Raw genomic sequence first — 18,198 nt, 5'->3', positions numbered from 1 at the left:
ATGTACATAAATATATATATATATATATATATATATTTATGTACATGTGTATGTGTTTGCATTACCGTTACAAACGATCGATGAATCTTCCGCAACTCACGTCGCGTAAGTTGATCTTACTTTCTATCGAGGGATCTTCGAAACAGAAACGGAAATGGCATATAAATGAAACGTAAAATTATAAATGAAGTTTAGTAAATTAAATATGTATATATATATAGTTTGAAAATAATCGGTAAATATTACGTGGATAGGTATTAACGATAAGTGAAATCATTTGAAAACAATTTATTTTCTTATTCGTTGTTGTTGTGCATTCAAATTATTTATTCCAAATTTGTATGTGATATAAATTACGAAAATTGAATTTTACGATATATAATAGAAAACTTATTTTTTTTGTTTTTTTTGTAAATATATATGTATATATTTATTTAATTCGTAAATTTCAAATGGAAGAAATTTATTTTAATGGAAATATAAGTGCTTTTATTTTCATGTTAAGAACACAGGGAAATTTTGTATCATGTTTGAAATGTTTATTGATGGAACGTAAAATGAGGTTTAAAAATGATATTACTTTCCGTACAATCTAATATATATATATATACTAATTTGTCGTTATAAAATAATGGAAAAAAAAATCAGTCGAACGAGTTTTCACTTGGAAAAGTTGTTACGATATACGACAATTTTCTATTTTTTGTTGTTGTTGTTCTTCCTCTCTCTTTTGGAATACATCTACTTCCGAATTGCCTTTATCAGATTAATTACACATTGACCAGTTTTTCAAGAAAGAAATATAGTAAGAGAAAAAAACAAAAAAAAAGGATCGATAATAACGTTTTTTCTGTTTCCCGTTTCCTGTTCCCATTTAATTTTCTAAAATTCTTCCATCGATTTGTTGAAGAGTTTATCCAAAAAAAAGAAAGAAAAGTGAAAGGAAATAAGGACAAATCTTGATTATATTATATTAATTAACAAAATCAATATAAATCTTTTAGAAATAGGTATATCATTCTAATAATAAAATCATTGAATAGCATGTAACGTAATATGTTTTACAAAATTAGGAATGAATATACTCGTAAGATTACACGTCAGAGATATATTATTCGTCTTGGCATCTTAAAACGAAACAAAGGTATATCTTCCTTGATGAGATTTTAAAAAGAAGATATGCATTGATTGGTCACCTTGACATTAATTATACCAACGTAATCATCATTATCGTTATTCCGTTTCCTGATTATTCTATAGAGACAAAATATTTCTCTTAAGAAGAAATTTCTACTCATAGTATACACGTTACAACTAATTTTTCTTTTTTTTCTTTTTTTCATTTTTTTACGAGTAAACGTTCTACGGGTATACAGAGTGGTAACAGTGGGAAGACCAAAAAAAGCTCGTTAAATGAAGATAGGACAGAAAGAAAAAGAAAAAAAAAAAAAAAGGAATAAAGATGATCGTCCGTAGTATTAAACAATAAAAGAAAAATTCTTGACACTAATATATAACTCTGTACGAGCGAGTAATAAAGTGAAAGAAACGATTTAACGATTAATAAAAACGAGTGGATAGTTTGTTAGGTAAATAAATTCCAAAGGTTATATATATATCACCGATGATGTGTGAGGCGAGAAGAGATATTTAGAAATGATTGAACCCAACTAAATGATTTGAGGTATTAAAGAATACTACTGCATTTTGTATTTTTCAAGATACTCGTCTTGGAAAGGTACTTACTTGCTTGCTTGCTTACTTACTTACTTACTTACTTACTTACTACTTACGTACCACAACGGAAAGTGGGTTGCCCGTTGCATTCACCAACACGAAGTACACCACAGCATATACTACATAGCTTACATAGTACAGCAAAGTAAAGCCAAAGCAAGGTGAACGTTCTCTGAAAAGATTTTCTCTCCGTAAAGTAACTGTATTGTTACCCCGTTCGAAGTTAAGACGTCGTCTTCTTCTTCTTCTTCTTCTTCTTATATCTTACACACAGACCTGTTTTTCGTTGTTCGCTGGATTACTTTTATACGAATTAATACTTGAAGAAAGCTTCAAAGTAATTAACAAAACACACACACAAAAAAAAAGATTAAATCTAACCGTTTTATTTTTGGAAAATGATCTAAATCCAATTCGTCGTTAATTATTATCGTGAATCAAAAGTTCATGCGTTTATTGTATTATAAATTTTATTTTCACGACAAATAATGACAAGAAAAATATAGAATATACCATATATTATACATCTCAGAAAGTTAAAGGATATAAAACATTTGACTTGACTCACCTTTCGAAATTGCCGATGCGAATAATACAATTTTCCAAAGAAAGAAAGTCATCTTCTTCTATTTGATGGTGCATCGTTCTTTGAAAATTTCTCGCCAGAATGCACTGGGGAAACCTACAATTTAGCTGTGCACGATCCGCGCATACACACACACTCTCTCTTTTTCTCACTCACTCACTCTTCGATTTAAAACTTCATACATATATTTACTTACACGTAAATACATAGTATATATATACGTTTACTATAAACGTATGTGTTTGTGTATGTATGTATGTATATAAAATTCTTTTCAAGAGAAAGAGACACACCATTTACTCTACGTACAACATACGATCCATACTTAATCGATTTTCATACACTACATCCTGTCTGTCCTACCTTCGATGATTATACTGCTTGTCACTCCGTGCATCGTAAAATCCTTTCTACGTCCTGAATCATTTTCCAAAGTGGAAAGTGCCTTAGGTAATTATAATACTTACAATTAGTCTCTTGCCATCGTATAGAAATCATTCGTTCGATTAATTATTATTTATTTTATTTTATTTTATTTTTATGATTAATTCAAATTATACAAAATAAAAGAGAAATATGATCGTAGATTTTGATTGGTTTTTCTATCCAATACAATTATGACACACAATGCCATGTAATTTAGAAAAAAAGTGGCAATTCTAAGAATAATACAACAGAATATAATTGCAAAATGTTTATTGATATTTAATATTGCATTCAGCATATAATATCAAGCATACGTGCATACATTTGCTATACATACTTGCATATTTTTCGTGCATAAATTTCATATATTCTTTGTACATTTATCGTACATAAGCGCATCCATAATTTAATAATAATCAATAACAGGCTTGTCTCCTAACTAAAAAGTAGGGGACATTTCCTTAACGTAAAACTGTAATTTCGAAGGATGCGATTGCAAGACAGAAGAATTGGGGACAAGTGTATGTTTCCGTAATCGTTGAGAAAAGTTACAAAATCTGTACAGAAATACTTACCTTGCACGATTCTAAAATTACATATCTCCGTGTTGACACATAATATATACATACGTTTATTATTAAATAATATTAATATTGCGCCAAACGTATACGAGAATAAATAAAATCAATTTTATTAAATGTAATTTAATCGAACGATTAAATTAAAAAACGTTTCCAATAAAAGAAAAAAAAAATTGAAAATATTTATATATAAAAAGAAAATAATCGAGTTGGCATAAAACATCTTAGTTAATCGTATTTTGAAAGTTATGCAGTACACCATAGTCATAAAGGCCAATTATCCTTCATCGTTGCAAATCTTCTTCTTCTTCCTGGTCGTGGTGAATCAAGTTACGAGAGAAAGTGAATTGGCTTAAGCTTCTTATCGCACTATGACCTCGAGTACGAATGCTAGAAATCTAATATAAACTATGACTTGAGAGACTATGAGAATTTGTTTCATAAATTTTCTATTTTTTAAACACGACATATATATTAATCGTTAATAAATAAATAAATAAATAATATGGTATATATATCTCTAATTATACGTAGGTATCTGTGTATGCGATTTAAATCATGACTTTTCTAATTGTAACAACTGACGACACCGTTATAGGATTACAAAAATTAAAAAAAGAAGAAATATTGCGAACAAGCAACGATCAAAAATGAATTAAAAATTATGATAATACTATAGGTATAGTTTTGGGTATGAATTTATAATGATAATAAAAGAAAGAATATAGTATAAAATTTAAACGCAAGATCGTACAAATATTTTTCCAAGTGGAAACATTTGAGTAAACTCTGATATAGATCAAATTATCTCTTTAGATATACAAATTTATTTATTTAAAAAAAAATATATATATAAGTGACAACGTGTGGTTAATTATAAATGTAAAAAACTTTCTATCGAATTAATTAATAATTAAATTAAAATTGATTATAATAATTAAATTTCACAGGATCCCATAGAAGCCAGGGAGAGCTTACAAAATCTTGCGGAAACGACTAAGAAGGAAAATGAAATAAATACTAAAGATATTAAGAATCAAAAGGAAGATGACAATGGTTCGAAATCCGACAACGAAAATGGCGATCGTGACGAGGACGACGACGATTACGATGACGATCAATTTCCTCCCGTCCATATTAAACTTCCCCTCCAACTTGATTTGGACGATATAGCTGGTGTAAGTTGACTACACATCTTGACGAAAAGAAAAAATTATAATATTAGGGTGAACCAAAAATTCTTCGTAGGTTTATTACTTTGGAAATATTAATAAGAAGAAAAAAAAAAGGAAGAAACTTATGGGACAACCTAATATAATACTTTTATTACATTTAATTAATTTAAATATGCATTTTTAATATTTTTCCATGCACCATTATGCCATTAATATTTTTCAATCTTTTTTTTTCTTTTTTTTTTTTCCTTTTTTACTTTTTCTTCAGGCTCTAATACAACAAGCAAGAAGTAGAGTTTCCTGTGTAGTAGAAAGAAGAAGAGCTGATGAAGTTATGGACGGAACTAACGACAACGGATTGGATAACAGTACCGATCCTCAACGTTTCCAAAGATTAAGCGGTGAACGTGTTGCTATACTGTGCGAATCAGGCAATCCTAATCAGGAGTAAGTACAGTTAATTTTTCTAATTATCTTATTGAAAGAAAAAAAAAGAAAAAACAGATACTTAATAGTATTATAAATATAATTATGATAAAATAACATTATTTTGTTTTACAGACAACAGGAGCAAGAAATGCTTACTCCGATCATTGTTCCATTAGGAACCGTACAAATTCCCCTACAATCTCAAGAACCTAATCCAAATTATCATCAGTATCAAATCCACACGCAGTATCAAGTTCCTGACATGCAACAATTGCCGTTAAGTGATCCACGAGGTTTAAATCATATACCAGCTAATGTACTTCCTGCCGAATTACGCAATCTTCCACAACTTACGATGGAAATGAGACCACCGCGAATGGGCCCACAAATTCCTTCTATGATGGGACCACAGCCTGGTATAACAGGACCACAGGTTAATAATATCGAAAAAAAATATATTATTATTCGATTATAATATATCATTTATTTGTTATTTATGATTTATTTTGATTTGACGTTAGATCGAAATGCGTCAAATCCCGATCGAATTGCGTCACTTCCCAATGGATCCAGCAAGAAACATGAGACCACCGATGCCACAAGAACAACGTCAGGAACCGCACCAGATACCTATTATGTATCAACAACAACCCGATCAAAATCTTGAAATGTATGGTCAAGAACAACAGGGTGCGGCCATGATGCCACCACCGCCACCACCACCGCCGTCCCACAATGAACAACAAATTCCTGAACAAAGAGTATTGCCCCAAATGATCGTACCGCAAACAGAACAAAGAATGCCCATGCAACCGCAAGTTGTACCAGAAAGACCGCATTCCCCATTCCAGGGTATACCCATTGAGATTAGAAGGATTATTCAACAAGTACCTTTAGAAATAAAGAACATAATCCAACATATTACTGGAGAAGCTCGGCCAGTACCGATACAAGTATCTGAAGGAACACGACGAGAGGTAAATCATAATTGTGTTCGACAACCTTTTATAAATCATCGCGAAAAAATATTCATAAATATTGTTTTTTTAGAATGTACAAGAATTCAAACCATTCCCCGAAGGTGCACGACCCATTATACCAATGGGATCATTCCCACTCCCGGTCGAAGTAAGAAATCTTTTGGAGCATGGTAATATCGAAGGACGAAGACGAGGAGAGGATGCTTCCAGCGAGCAACAAGAAGCTAAACCGTTCCCAGGTCCCGAAGACGAGGGTGAAGAAGTTGAGAAAAACTTCCCTGTACCTGCTGAAATTCGTAATATAATACACCAAGTACGTTTCACGTCTAATTAATTATTTATAAATACTATTGATATAAATAAAAAGGGTAAATGGTCATGAAGACAATAATTTGGATACCCGTCAAACGTGTGGTAGCGTGGCCGAGCGGTCTAAGGCGCTGGTTTAAGGCACCAGTCTCTTCGGAGGCGTGGGTTCGAATCCCACCGCTGCCAATTTTTTTGCTTTAATAAATAAAAATGATCAATTAATAAATATATATAAGTTTGTTTGATCATTATCTTGATTAAAAACATTTGTACAGGTTGTAGAAGGACGTGCATTCCCTGTACCAAGGTTCGCTTTACCATTGAGACCTGTCGAATCATTGGAAGTGCCAGTCGAAGCTCGTGCCGAAGTTAGCGATGGTCAAATGCCCGATCGGGATTCGGAACATCAACAACAGGAGCAACAACCAATGCATCCTGTTATGCAACAGCAACAACAACAACAACAACAGCAGCAGCAGCAGCAACAACAGCAGCAACAGCAACAAGAACGGGAAGAAGAGAATAGACCACATTGTCAGTGAACAAAAATTTATTTATTTATTTTCTTTAATAATTTTTTACACATTAATACAATGATAATAGTGAATATATTAATTTCTTTAGAGTTTCTAATATGACATTCAATTATATTGATTAATTTTTTTTCAGATGTTCAACCACGTTCCGTACGTTCTATTCCAGAACCTTTTGCTCATCGTCGAGAAAAACGCGTACGTCGTTGCGCTTGTGATTGCGCTTGCTAATTTTGTCGAATTTCACGAGCTTAATTCGCTTTTTCTTCTTTCGGGGCTAATTTAAAAATTTTTATTTCCATCTATCTCTTTCACCCTCTAACTCTTTTTCTCTTTCTCTCTCTTCTCTTTCTCTCTCTCTCTCTCTCTCTATATATATATATATATACATATATATATATAAATATATTTGCGTATATATTTGTTAACATTTAATTAAATTCTAACGCCCTGAAGTAGTATTCTTTTAATTACAAATATGCAGCTACCGTGCGTCGTAGCTCTTTCATATTTAGAATTTTTCTAGAATTTTCGAAGGAAACGACAGATTTCCTTAAACATATTAGTTGATGAAACGATACGTTTTTAAAACGAATCATACGAGAACTATAAGAAGACGACTTTCAAAGATAATAAAATAGAAGTTTCGAATAGAAATATATATATATATGTTAATATGTCACTCTTTATATAAATGTACATGTATAAATCAGGATCGCATTAATAATCGTGCGTAATAAAAAAAAGAATGATCGACAGATTAACGACTCATTAAAATATAACTTTGGGAAGATGATCTTCAAATTTCCACGCTCATTATTACGGTAATTACATTAATTGTATGTTCATAGATATATAAATATGTCTTTTTTGTCATTATTAAAAAATGGGCTCATTGAAAAGTTGAAGGAAGGATATGAAATGAATGCAATGATTATTATATATCATACATTAAAAGTTATTATTATTTGTATCATCACATATTCCTATATATATACCAATAATTAATTTAATGTTGATTTATTAACGGAGGTTCCTAATCAATGTGCTTTCGACAAATTTTAATTAATATTAACAAAAAATTATTTTAATTACTTCTTCTTTGTACCCAATTTACCTTTTTCAATCGAAAAGATTAAATAAAATATTGACAATTTTTTCTATACAAGTTGTTTTTAAAAAATAGTATTTAAAAATCTTTCCTTAAACTAGAATTCTAATAAAAATTCTTAATAAGACTTACCGACCGAGATCTGATGGTAACTTACCATCAGAATTACCGACAGTAAAATAATTATTAGAAATTAAGCAAGCAGTTATGGATTTTGAATGAGCAATTAGTGAGCTATTAAGATCACTTATTCATTTCTTTCTGCGGTAGGTTTTTTACTGTCGGTAATTCTGATGGTAAGTTACCATCAGATTTCGGTCGGTAAGTTAAAGGTAGAGCACTACTATTACCAATTTCGACGTAGCCATGTTACTAGAATTTCAATATATTTGTAACTTTCTTATTTCCTAGTAACTTTTAATAACTAGTAGTGTACACAAAGTGAATGTGTAATTAAATTCTATATACCTTTATATAAAACGAATAACAATTAAAAATCTAATATAGATATTTTGTTTTAATTATTAATTAAAGGAGTTTACTCGTTAAGAACGATTGTCTCGGAACAGGTACAGAGAAAAAGACTTACTAGATTAAAAAAATACCGATACCGTATTGAAGCTAGAAAGACCGAAGAAAAATGGACAAATAAAAAGTCAGCAATTGATTGAAAATAAAAAACAATAGGAAACGTCATTGCTTTGCTTAGAAATTAGAAAAAACGCTTTTGTTTTTTTAATTATTAATAACTACTTAAATAATTAGTTGATAAAGTGTGGAATTATAGATTTTAAATGTGCGCTTAATGTGCAAATAGCACTTATTCATTTTTTTTTGCTGTTAAGGTTCTTTGCCTGCATTCCTACGATAAAAAAAGAAAAATTAACGTGCAGGAAGAAAGGAAAAGTACGTATTTTACTTTTCTTTATATCCTTGTTAAACAAAATTATTATTTTAATAATCTTTATAGTTTTGCTTAATATAATTGTCTTTAACAACCAAGTAAACATAGAATCTGAATTCCAAATATAGATCAACATAATTTATAAATATATCATATTTATATATATTACTTCTAATATTAATAATATTAAAAAATTATATATATATATATAACACGAAAAGGTACGCATATTGTAAAGAATTTACATATTACATTTTTATTGATAAATAGGAAAAGAAAACAGTGACATTTAGGTTACGTATTTTTTTTAGTGAAATTAATTGGAAGCTGTAAATAATATTTTGCTAACTACAAATCGTGAGATTAGGAATATTTGTTGATATACACAAACTTTTTCATTATTTATAACAAAACCATTAGACAAAAGTGACTTACAACGAAAATATTCCGTAAGTCTTCCATTTCTTAATTCTATTTCATATACGTTGGTTTTCAATGTAGAACAGTGTTAGTATATTATAAGAGTTACTTATATTATTAAGGATAAATACATATTTCTATATATATGTATGTATGTTATTCATTTATTATTAATTCGATTATTATATTCGCTAAATGATGAACTCTAATGTACGTATGAATTATTATTTTTTTTTGTTTATGTATTTAACGTTTAAATACTTAAAAGGTTTCTCTTATTTCTTTCAAAAGATTTAAATTATTATAACTCAAAAAATAATTGTAAGCAATTGTTATCTTTTATGATTTAATGAAAAAAATTCTTCTATTTAATTTAAATTAAAATCATTAAAATGAATACGTATTATATGTTTCAATTACAGAGTACAGAAGAATTTTGTAAGAATATACCAAAGTGTCGTCCTCCTATAAGAAGAACTATTGAGAAATCTATTAACGTAATAATAATTTATCTATGGATTTTTCTTTATACATAATTCATTGATTTCATTTAAATTCATTCTCATTATATTTTGCAAATGCAGAATGAGATATTAAATTATGAACGTATTATACCAAAATGTCGTCCTCCTATAAGAAACGTTAAGGAATGTGAAAATATAGATAATAATAACGATAAAAATAACAATAATATAAAGAAGATATCTACGAGTTTAGACACCTTTGTGCTTAAACGAATAATTAAAATGAATAATCTAAGTGAAACTACCAGTTCTGAAGAATCTGACGAAAATACTGCAGACTATTTCGATAACGACATTTCTGACAAAGATAAATCAAAGGAAGATTCCAACACAACAAAAAACTCATCGTCTGACCATTCTAATCTTCATAATAGTAGTCAAAAATCTAAGTCACCACTTCGTTCTAATGAAAGAAAGAAAAATAATATAGAAGATAATAAAAATATTAATTGGTCAAAGTTATTGATATATATGTTTCCGGTGTTGGTCTTAATATTAGTATATAATATATATAAACATCCCTTGTTAACAAGTAATCATCATGAAGAAGATAATGATGGATTGACGCAAACTTCAAAGCAGATTTTACAAAATAATCGAATACAAGAATTTCGTAAATCGGTGGCAAGCGTCAAATCAAAATTTAAAAGTCAAACTTCTTATACGTGGAACGCATTTCAATCTCAAGTAGAAGACGTTATTAATGAAAATAGCAAAGTTTCCATTGTTATTTTGCTTGGTAATGAAACCAACACGATCAAATGTTTTGCGCATTTGCTTGGAGACGTAAGTAGCAAAGTCTTAGGTAATAATAATTATTTATTGTTGAATACGAAAAACATTGGTAACGATCACGGAGAAGTTATTTCTAAATGGAAAGCAGATATTCTGAGAAATAAAGTTGTGGTAAGTTTAGAAATATTTCGACTTAAATATTAAGACTTTCGTGTACGGCTTTATATATAAAATTTATAAACTTTTATATTTGTTTAGATTATTGAAGATTTGCTTAGTATGGAATCTGAGTCTATTAAAGCATTGCATAATTTATGCGATAAGGAAAATCCTTTAGTTTCCAAGGCTTTCTATATAATTACTATTATGTCCAATAGTTACCAAGGATTACACAAAGATAAATTCGTAGAAGATAGTCTTACTACCAAATTTTCTAAAACAATTGATTTGGATATTTTAAATCCTCTAATAATACGAATCATGGATGGCCCGATAATACCAATTGTACCCGAATCAAAAATGAAAGAAAAACATAACATTGAAGAATGTTTGCTTCTTTAATTTATATTGAACATTACCTATATATGTTTTGTAAGAGTTTTTTTAATAAGATATAGCGCAGAATGAATTATAGATAAATAATAATATTTAAATAGAATAGCAAGAACGTAAAAGATATACATTACGGATCAAAAAGGAACTGATGTTGCGGAAGATAGTTCTTATTATGCAAATTTATTTTGTTATGCGAAATAATGATACAGAACAATATTTGTAAAATGAACTATGTTCAAGCATAATTCAAGATAATTTCTACAAACTTATAAAAAAATATAACAGCGAGATAGATGCCTCTGATACATGTAACGCTACAGATTTTGCCTACAACGGCCAAGAGATTAAATTAAAGTTTAAAGTATAGTAAAATGTATTATTACTTCATGCACTTGTGACACTTCTTCCCACATTTTTATTATTACCATTACTATAGCGTAATTAGTCGGCAGTCGTCAGCGTTGATTAACAGTGTCAGTCAGAAATCGTACGTTTGTGAGGGTGAGGAGCTCTCTCATTGCCAATTTACAAAGATTTATTTAATCGATTATTATTTATATTTGTTTAAACAAATAAGAGATTTTTACGAATATTATTCTCTACGTAATTTTTTTCTGAAAAATTTGAGCTAATATATTATTATATATATGTATATTTATATTTAAATTTATTCAAAAAAATATAAAAGATCTGTTTTATTAATTATAAGTTCGCCGATAGGTCACTACATTAAATATAATTAATTATATAAAAATATTTAATTTATAAATTGCAACATATCGGGGAACCCTTTTTGTTTTCTGTGTCTGTTTTATTTATATCTTCACATTGAATTTTGTATGAAAATTAAATCACACTATTTTGTTATAATCTTTTTGTTTTATTCCTTCTTTGTTAAACATTGTTATAAAGTATTTACTTGAATTTCTATATTGAGTGATAATACATGCAATAAAACGTTAGTAAAAAAAAGAAAACAGAAGATACATTTCTTCCTAATATGCTTATGTGCACTACACATATACATATATATAAATATTTATATACATGTTTATATACATATATATATATTTATATATACGTACGTATAGAATGTTTTATAAATTGGCAACAAGTACTCGTAGCTTTGTACTTTACCATAGAAATCTATCAGCAAAGCTTTGAGCTATTAAGTTTCAATATGATACAGTCGTTCTCTGTCATAATTTATATCGGTAACTAAAAATTAGGGAAGTATACATAGAGATTGTATATAATATAGTATGGTATCATCAAACCTAAATAATAAATACAATTTATACAGTCATAGACCTCTTTCTTTTTATACAGAATGTCCAAAATCTAATGCATGTTATACAATAGTAATAGAAACAATTTTCAATTCTTATACAATAGAATTTAACTTTTGTTTGTTTGTTTGTTACTCGATTGCTATAGACAATCCTCAAAAATTTTTTAAATATTAAAAATCAATCATATTATTTATATATTATATTGATCACAATAATAGTAATAAAAAATATATCTTCTTTTTTTTCCTGCATTAAAAATCATAAAACTTTTTAAACAGCCCGTCTTCGTTCAACCTTTCGATCAAATGAAAACTTAATATGTTATACTATTGTATAACACGAAAGATGTATATAAAATATGTAAAATGAAAAAGCCAAGAGAAATCAAAATAATTATAATTAATATTCTAAGCAAAGTTTGTATATATAATACCATTCGTTTCTATATATATATACCATCTTTTTCTCTTTTTATCTTCTTCTTCTTCCTCATCATTTAAATATTAAAATTTCATGCTATTGCTTGCAGGTATTTTTTTAGAAAATTAAAGTGTTTTTTGTTTACAATTGTCTGATCATTGTAATTACGGTTTTCATCTATCAGGGCACTCTATATAGAATAGCCTTAATATTACGAGATACGTATTTACAGTAAAAAAGTTTAATTGGTCATATTTTTATTTATCTATCATAGTAAAGAGACGATGAGTAGTAGTACCACATTGTGTAATGTTGTCCAAATTGGCTGTAATAGTAGTAGTAGAAGTAGTAGTAGTCGTTTACTTCAGTCATACAATACATCTTGCAAGTTGCGCAAGTCGTCATTGTGTTGTTGCTGTGTCGTAATTCCCAGTCAGTCATGTCGTAATGTGTACGTATAATATCTGGCTTTGAATATAATCGGTCTCTCTCTTTTTTTCTGTTTACCCACAGTCTTAGCACTTAAATCATACTTACTTTTTAAGCACTAATACAATAGTTTCTGTTTTTTTATATCTCTGTTAAACTGAATGCTTTACGCTGCAAAAGTATACGAATAAGTTTACTGATCGATCAGTAATACATATTAACAACACGAAAGCTTGGTAAAAGCTTTGACTATTATAATTTAATAAAGATTTATTTTGTTTAGAATAGGTGAGAAAGAGCCAAGAAAAGCAAACGATAAAAACATTAATCCCTTCTGCTATTACCGCAAGTTTAACTCTGATACAAATTATAGGACAAATATACGAATACGTTGATAGCTTCAATTTGTTTTTCAAACTATTGCATTGTTTGTTTGAGCCCACAGGCTGCACTATTATCGCATAGCGGAAGAGGTTAATGCATTGTAATGACTTGGTAAAAGTAAAACATCTTTGCAAGATAAAAGATCTTTGCAAAGATGTTTTACTTTTACCAAGTCATATATATGTCATAATTATTAGACTTTTCACTTAACAAAATGAAGATGCAAGATACATTTTGTTAACTAATAATAAGTCTAATAACTCTGTTTTTAAAAGGGAGGTATGTACTATTGATATTTTCCTTTCCTTTTTCAATGATGGATAATATACGAACTCAAAAGCATTTGTAATAATAATAATACAATGTATGAGAAAACTTGTACAGCTAGTTTGTTGTTTCGGTATGAGAAAACTCGTACAGCTAGTTGTTATTTTTCGGTTTTAGAGATATTACATTTCTCATGAGATTAAGGATCGTAAAAGATAGCGCATGGAACAGTCGTATTCAGAAGCACGTTATTCCAGGTTTCAATCAATATTTTAATCGTTTAAAATTCAAAGCCTTCAACTGGAAGTTGAGAAGAGTCGGGTGCTGTGAACTGAAATTGTTGTCCTTGCGAGTCAATAGATGGAACAATTCTTGTATCTTCTTCCTCAGATCCGAAATATCGATCGATAATATCAAAAGCTTTTTGATAAATGTCCAGATTTTTATGAGATTGAAGAAATTCAATTTTGTCTAGGCCTAAAAAAAAGAAGAAAAGAACATTATAAGCAAATATAAATATTAAACGTAAATATTAATTAATTTTTTTTATCAATACATTACCATAACATTCTTCGATCAAAACTGCATAAGGATTTATACCATTGTGCATACTAGAATCTTGTTCGCCAAGACGTAAAATATTTTCTAAACCATTTAATGCAACCTGGAGGATCTTTGTATCCATGACTGTTAATAAATCGCACAATGGTGAAATACATCCCTGTGAAACAAGATAACGAATTTGTTCCGGTGTACCACCACTGGTAGCATTTGTGATTGCCCAAGCTGCTTCTTTTCGAGTTTTAAATTCGGCTTTTTCTAATATCTCAATTAGTACAGGGCAAATATTAGCATCAATAACATCCTGAAAAGAAATAATTCATATTTTAACATACTACGTATAGATAATAATTATTTTTATTAATTGTGTTCTTCATAACATATTGATGGTTCCAAATTCGAGATATAAAATATTTTATTATTATTATTCACCTGTATTTGCATAGGGTTACCAGCAGTAATATTAGAAACCGTCCAACAAGCTTCCTTACGTATAGTTTCTCGGGATGAATTCAAAAGATGTAATAAACAAGGTAGTGCAGAACAATTTAATACAACTTGAGTTTGGACATCGTCACCAGTAACTATATTACCAACAGCACGAAGAGCTGCACTCACTACATTAGTTTCTTCGCGCCTAAATAAATAGGACATAAGTAGATTATTCTATAATCATATATTGAACATGAATATTTATTTAATTTCTAGATATCATGTACCTCTAACTAAAATCTCATTTTAAAAATAGCTTATTAATGTCCAATGTAATATTATAATTAATTTATTATTGTTAGACATTTTATAAATATTGCCGTATATTAATGATATAATATTAAATAAAATACTTACATCAAAAGTTCTACAAGACGCCTACAAACGCCAGCATCTATAACTGCTTGTATTTTATCATTTGGCCCGTCGCTTAAATACGACAAAGCCCAACAAGTATCAGCAAGAACGTCTGAATCTGAATGATTAAGAAGTTGTGCTAAAACTGGTAAAGATGGTTCTACTTCAGAAAATACAGGTGCAGGATTTTTGCCACGACAGAGATTAGACAATGCCCATACAGCATTCCGTGTCATAGATAGATGCGTGGTTTTAGTAAGAAGTCTAAAAACGTAAAAATTAAATTAAATCAAATATAATATAGAATATCATATCTAATTGTTAAGATACATGTAAGAAAAATAATAAAAAGTAACTAAATGTTATAAAATCATACTGTAAAAGAGGTGTAAGGACACCACATTGTATAACATGATCTCTACAATCAGGACTATCTCCTGCGATATTGCCCAAAGCCCAAACTGCTTGTTCTCGTACATCTTCGTATTCGGAACTGAGTAACGATATGAAAGTAGGTACAGCTCCTGTTTCTATTACCATACGTGTTTGCTGAGATGTTCCGCTCGCAATATTTGTCAAAGCCCATGCTGCTTCGAACTGTCGAATAACATACAATATTATTATTAGTTTTTAAATATGTATAAAACTTCTTGATAAATATTTAATCGTATTTGGTTCATAACAGATAACGATGCGATGTCATGTTACCTAAAAAACAAAATGTATATATAAATATATATTTTCTTTTTAAAATAAAAAATATATAATTCTTGGGCCTTTTCCATTATTCATACTAAAAGTGATAGAAATATTTTCTTCGCTAAAGTAGATTAATTAATTAATAATAATAATAATAATAATAGCGTACAAACCTGAAGTGTACAATTAGTATCATTTTTCAAAAATTCAACAAATCGAGGTACTATTCCTGTATGTATAACTTCATCTATAGGTGGATTTGGTTCTCTGGATAATAACTTTCGGAATTTTTGAGTAGCTGCTAATTGATCTTCTACATTAGGACTGTATAATGCTTGTACCAATTTTTTTGTTATAACAACACTTTGCTGTAATAGGAAGATAAAGGCACGTTATAAATAACAAGAGAAATTTGATTAATATACGTATTATAATTATAATAGTTAAGCAAAAAAAAATATAGATTTTACTAATTGTGGAGTAGGTAGAGAATATTCATCTGTAGTTGAAACATTATCCTCGTCGGAAACAATATTAGGTACATTACGTCTTTTTGATAATTGTTGTTCACGCTTTTGTTTTCTTAATTGCACACCTTCTTCTTCTCTACGTCGTCTTAATTCCTGTGAGTCTAAGCCCACATTTTTATAACGATACTTATGTGTCAGTCCACTTGACATCTATAGAAACATAAAGTTTCAGATTAATTTAGATTGCATATATTCTTTCGTTTAGTAACAGCATATATTAAGAATAGATATCGTGATATATGCAATAAATATATTACATATCCAATGGATAAGGAATATGTTTACTGTACGACATGCTGTATCATATTCAATATTAAAAGTTAAGAAGATAAAGTAGCAAATTAATTTATTTCTATTAAATAACATAGAATTATTTGGCACACATATTATTAATGTTTCATCAAAATATTTCTAAAAACATAGTGTACGCATGTATATCAATGTAATACATTTTCGTTAACGTGCACACTAAATGTGCGTGCGCATAAATACATATACTCGAATACAAAGCATTTTCGTTATTCCTTGACAACAAGACGTTACAAATAATAGAAATGCACAAGGTTTGACTTGGCTTTGTTACCTCTTACGTTTTCTTAATGATTTGGAAATAAATTTAATTATCGATAGAAAATGATATAAAGCGCGGATAGAAATAAACGTAGTTATTTTCTTCGTAACTTGCTACTTGTACACACAGCTACTTGGTTACGTACGCGTTTCCGTGTGCAAGGTATTCGCATGCAATTCCCCACCCCTTTTTTAAAAGCTAATACGAATATATTCGCAAGCGCACACATACATACATATAAATGTACGTGTAGGGGTACCGTGCGCGCGCATGTACGCGCATTTCACCAATACATTAACATAAAAATAATCTTACCGACTAATCGTTTAAAAATGAATTAAACAAATATTCGTTGACAAAAATGAATCTAATTTCAATCAAATACTAATATATTCACGTATCGATAAATATATTGACATAATTACGCGCGATTGAAACAAAAAATATATTATTCTTAATAATCTCGCTTAAGGGTTAGGTTTTTAATCCATAGAAAATAACGTTGCTTTTATTTACGAGAATAATTGACTGTATCAAACGAAAAATAGAATCGAGATCTGTATATTCCAAAGATATATTTTTTTCCAATGGCGACAAAATATTTTCACGATGACTTTCTTTTTTTATCTTTATTTCTATTCCTTTATCTTTATTTTCTTTCTTCAGTTTTCTTTTTTTTTTTTGTCAAGCATTAGACATTTTCGCAAACGGTAGATGGACTGACATTGGCCTGGAATCGTTCTCGATTCATCGATACGTCATTATTATCATTTTAGATGATTACGCATTCGTTTAACCGAATTAATATTGATGAAATGTAATACTCACGTTTGTAAAATATTTTTCAAGACTTCTGTTATATGTAAAATATCATAAGAATATATGTGTATATCTTCTACCAGCCACTGCCACACTTTTTTTCTCTCCTTAGGAAACTTTGGCAGGCAATCGGTGAACCTTCTTCTAGTCTTCAACGCGCAAGGAATCACGGGGTTAACTAACAACTTTCTGATTGGTTCATTTATATTACTATAAATATTTTTTACTATTCTAGTTTCTTATTACTTAAGTTTATTCGAATTTATTAATTATACACGAGTATAGATTTTATTCTTTTTTTTTCTTTCAATATGAAAACTTTATTATAATAGTCTCTTAAAAATAACGAGACTCTAATCGAAATAACAAATC

At 29.0% G+C, this 18,198-nt stretch overlaps 3 protein-coding genes, 1 long non-coding RNA gene and 1 other non-coding gene across 9 annotated transcripts in view; 3 read left to right on the top strand and 2 right to left on the bottom strand.

Moving 5' to 3' along the window:
- LOC106790847 (putative mediator of RNA polymerase II transcription subunit 26) overlaps positions 1–7,090 on the top strand; it is a 15,827-nt gene extending 8,737 nt beyond the window's left edge. The window contains exons 4-10 of the mRNA XM_014756058.1: positions 4,281–4,508; positions 4,774–4,952; positions 5,067–5,367; positions 5,456–5,911; positions 5,985–6,227; positions 6,499–6,757; positions 6,893–7,090. Coding sequence (XP_014611544.1) covers positions 4,281–4,508; positions 4,774–4,952; positions 5,067–5,367; positions 5,456–5,911; positions 5,985–6,227; positions 6,499–6,757; positions 6,893–6,987 — 1,761 coding nt within the window. The 3' untranslated portion in view covers positions 6,988–7,090. The remainder of the gene's footprint in view (positions 1–4,280; positions 4,509–4,773; positions 4,953–5,066; positions 5,368–5,455; positions 5,912–5,984; positions 6,228–6,498; positions 6,758–6,892) is intronic.
- LOC106790848 overlaps positions 1–8,041 on the bottom strand; it is a 17,671-nt gene extending 9,630 nt beyond the window's left edge. The window contains exons 1-2 of the long non-coding RNA XR_001382128.1: positions 7,996–8,041; positions 2,671–2,673 (exon numbers count right to left, since the gene is read on the bottom strand). This is a non-coding gene — a long non-coding RNA (uncharacterized LOC106790848). The remainder of the gene's footprint in view (positions 1–2,670; positions 2,674–7,995) is intronic.
- Trnal-aag lies at positions 6,328–6,409 on the top strand. The gene has a single exon. It is a non-coding gene; the product is annotated as a tRNA-Leu (tRNA).
- Positions 8,042–8,296: 255 nt separating the features above from the next.
- Positions 8,297–11,377, top strand: LOC106790844 (putative uncharacterized protein DDB_G0277255). Of its 4 annotated transcripts, XM_014756052.1 has the most exons (6): positions 8,300–8,436; positions 8,713–8,773; positions 9,083–9,220; positions 9,614–9,688; positions 9,776–10,621; positions 10,709–11,377. In XM_014756052.1, exons 5-6 carry the CDS (start codon positions 9,938–9,940, stop codon positions 11,009–11,011), a joined length of 987 nt encoding a protein of 328 aa, XP_014611538.1. In that variant the 5' UTR covers positions 8,300–8,436; positions 8,713–8,773; positions 9,083–9,220; positions 9,614–9,688; positions 9,776–9,937; the 3' UTR covers positions 11,012–11,377. The 4 variants fall into 4 exon arrangements, with proteins under 4 accessions (XP_014611536.1, XP_014611537.1, XP_014611538.1 ...); XM_014756050.1 differs by having other exon boundaries at positions 8,297–8,436; positions 9,614–10,621; XM_014756051.1 differs by lacking the exon at positions 9,083–9,220 and having other exon boundaries at positions 8,297–8,436; positions 9,614–10,621.
- Positions 11,378–13,132: 1,755 nt separating this feature from the next.
- LOC106790843 (importin subunit alpha-7-like) lies at positions 13,133–17,987 on the bottom strand. Of its 2 annotated transcripts, none has more exons than XM_014756048.1 (8): positions 17,836–17,987; positions 16,377–16,586; positions 16,080–16,274; positions 15,584–15,804; positions 15,208–15,471; positions 14,791–14,995; positions 14,359–14,662; positions 13,133–14,274 (listed from the first exon to the last, which is right to left on the bottom strand). In XM_014756048.1, the coding sequence occupies exons 2-8, from the start codon at positions 16,584–16,586 to the stop codon at positions 14,078–14,080; spliced, it is 1,596 nt and encodes a 531-aa protein (XP_014611534.1). In that variant the 5' UTR covers positions 17,836–17,987; the 3' UTR covers positions 13,133–14,077. The 2 variants fall into 2 exon arrangements, with proteins under 2 accessions (XP_014611534.1, XP_014611535.1); XM_014756049.1 differs by lacking the exon at positions 17,836–17,987 and adding an exon at positions 17,020–17,276.
- Positions 17,988–18,198: the final 211 nt, after the last annotated feature.

This window comes from Polistes canadensis, unplaced genomic scaffold (assembly GCF_001313835.1).
Source record: "Polistes canadensis isolate GaletaPanama2010 unplaced genomic scaffold, ASM131383v1 scaffold_265, whole genome shotgun sequence".
Classification (NCBI taxonomy): domain Eukaryota; kingdom Metazoa; phylum Arthropoda; class Insecta; order Hymenoptera; family Vespidae; genus Polistes; species Polistes canadensis.
Note: the sequence above shows the minus strand (reverse complement) of the source record. Positions and strands in the feature narration are given on the sequence as shown.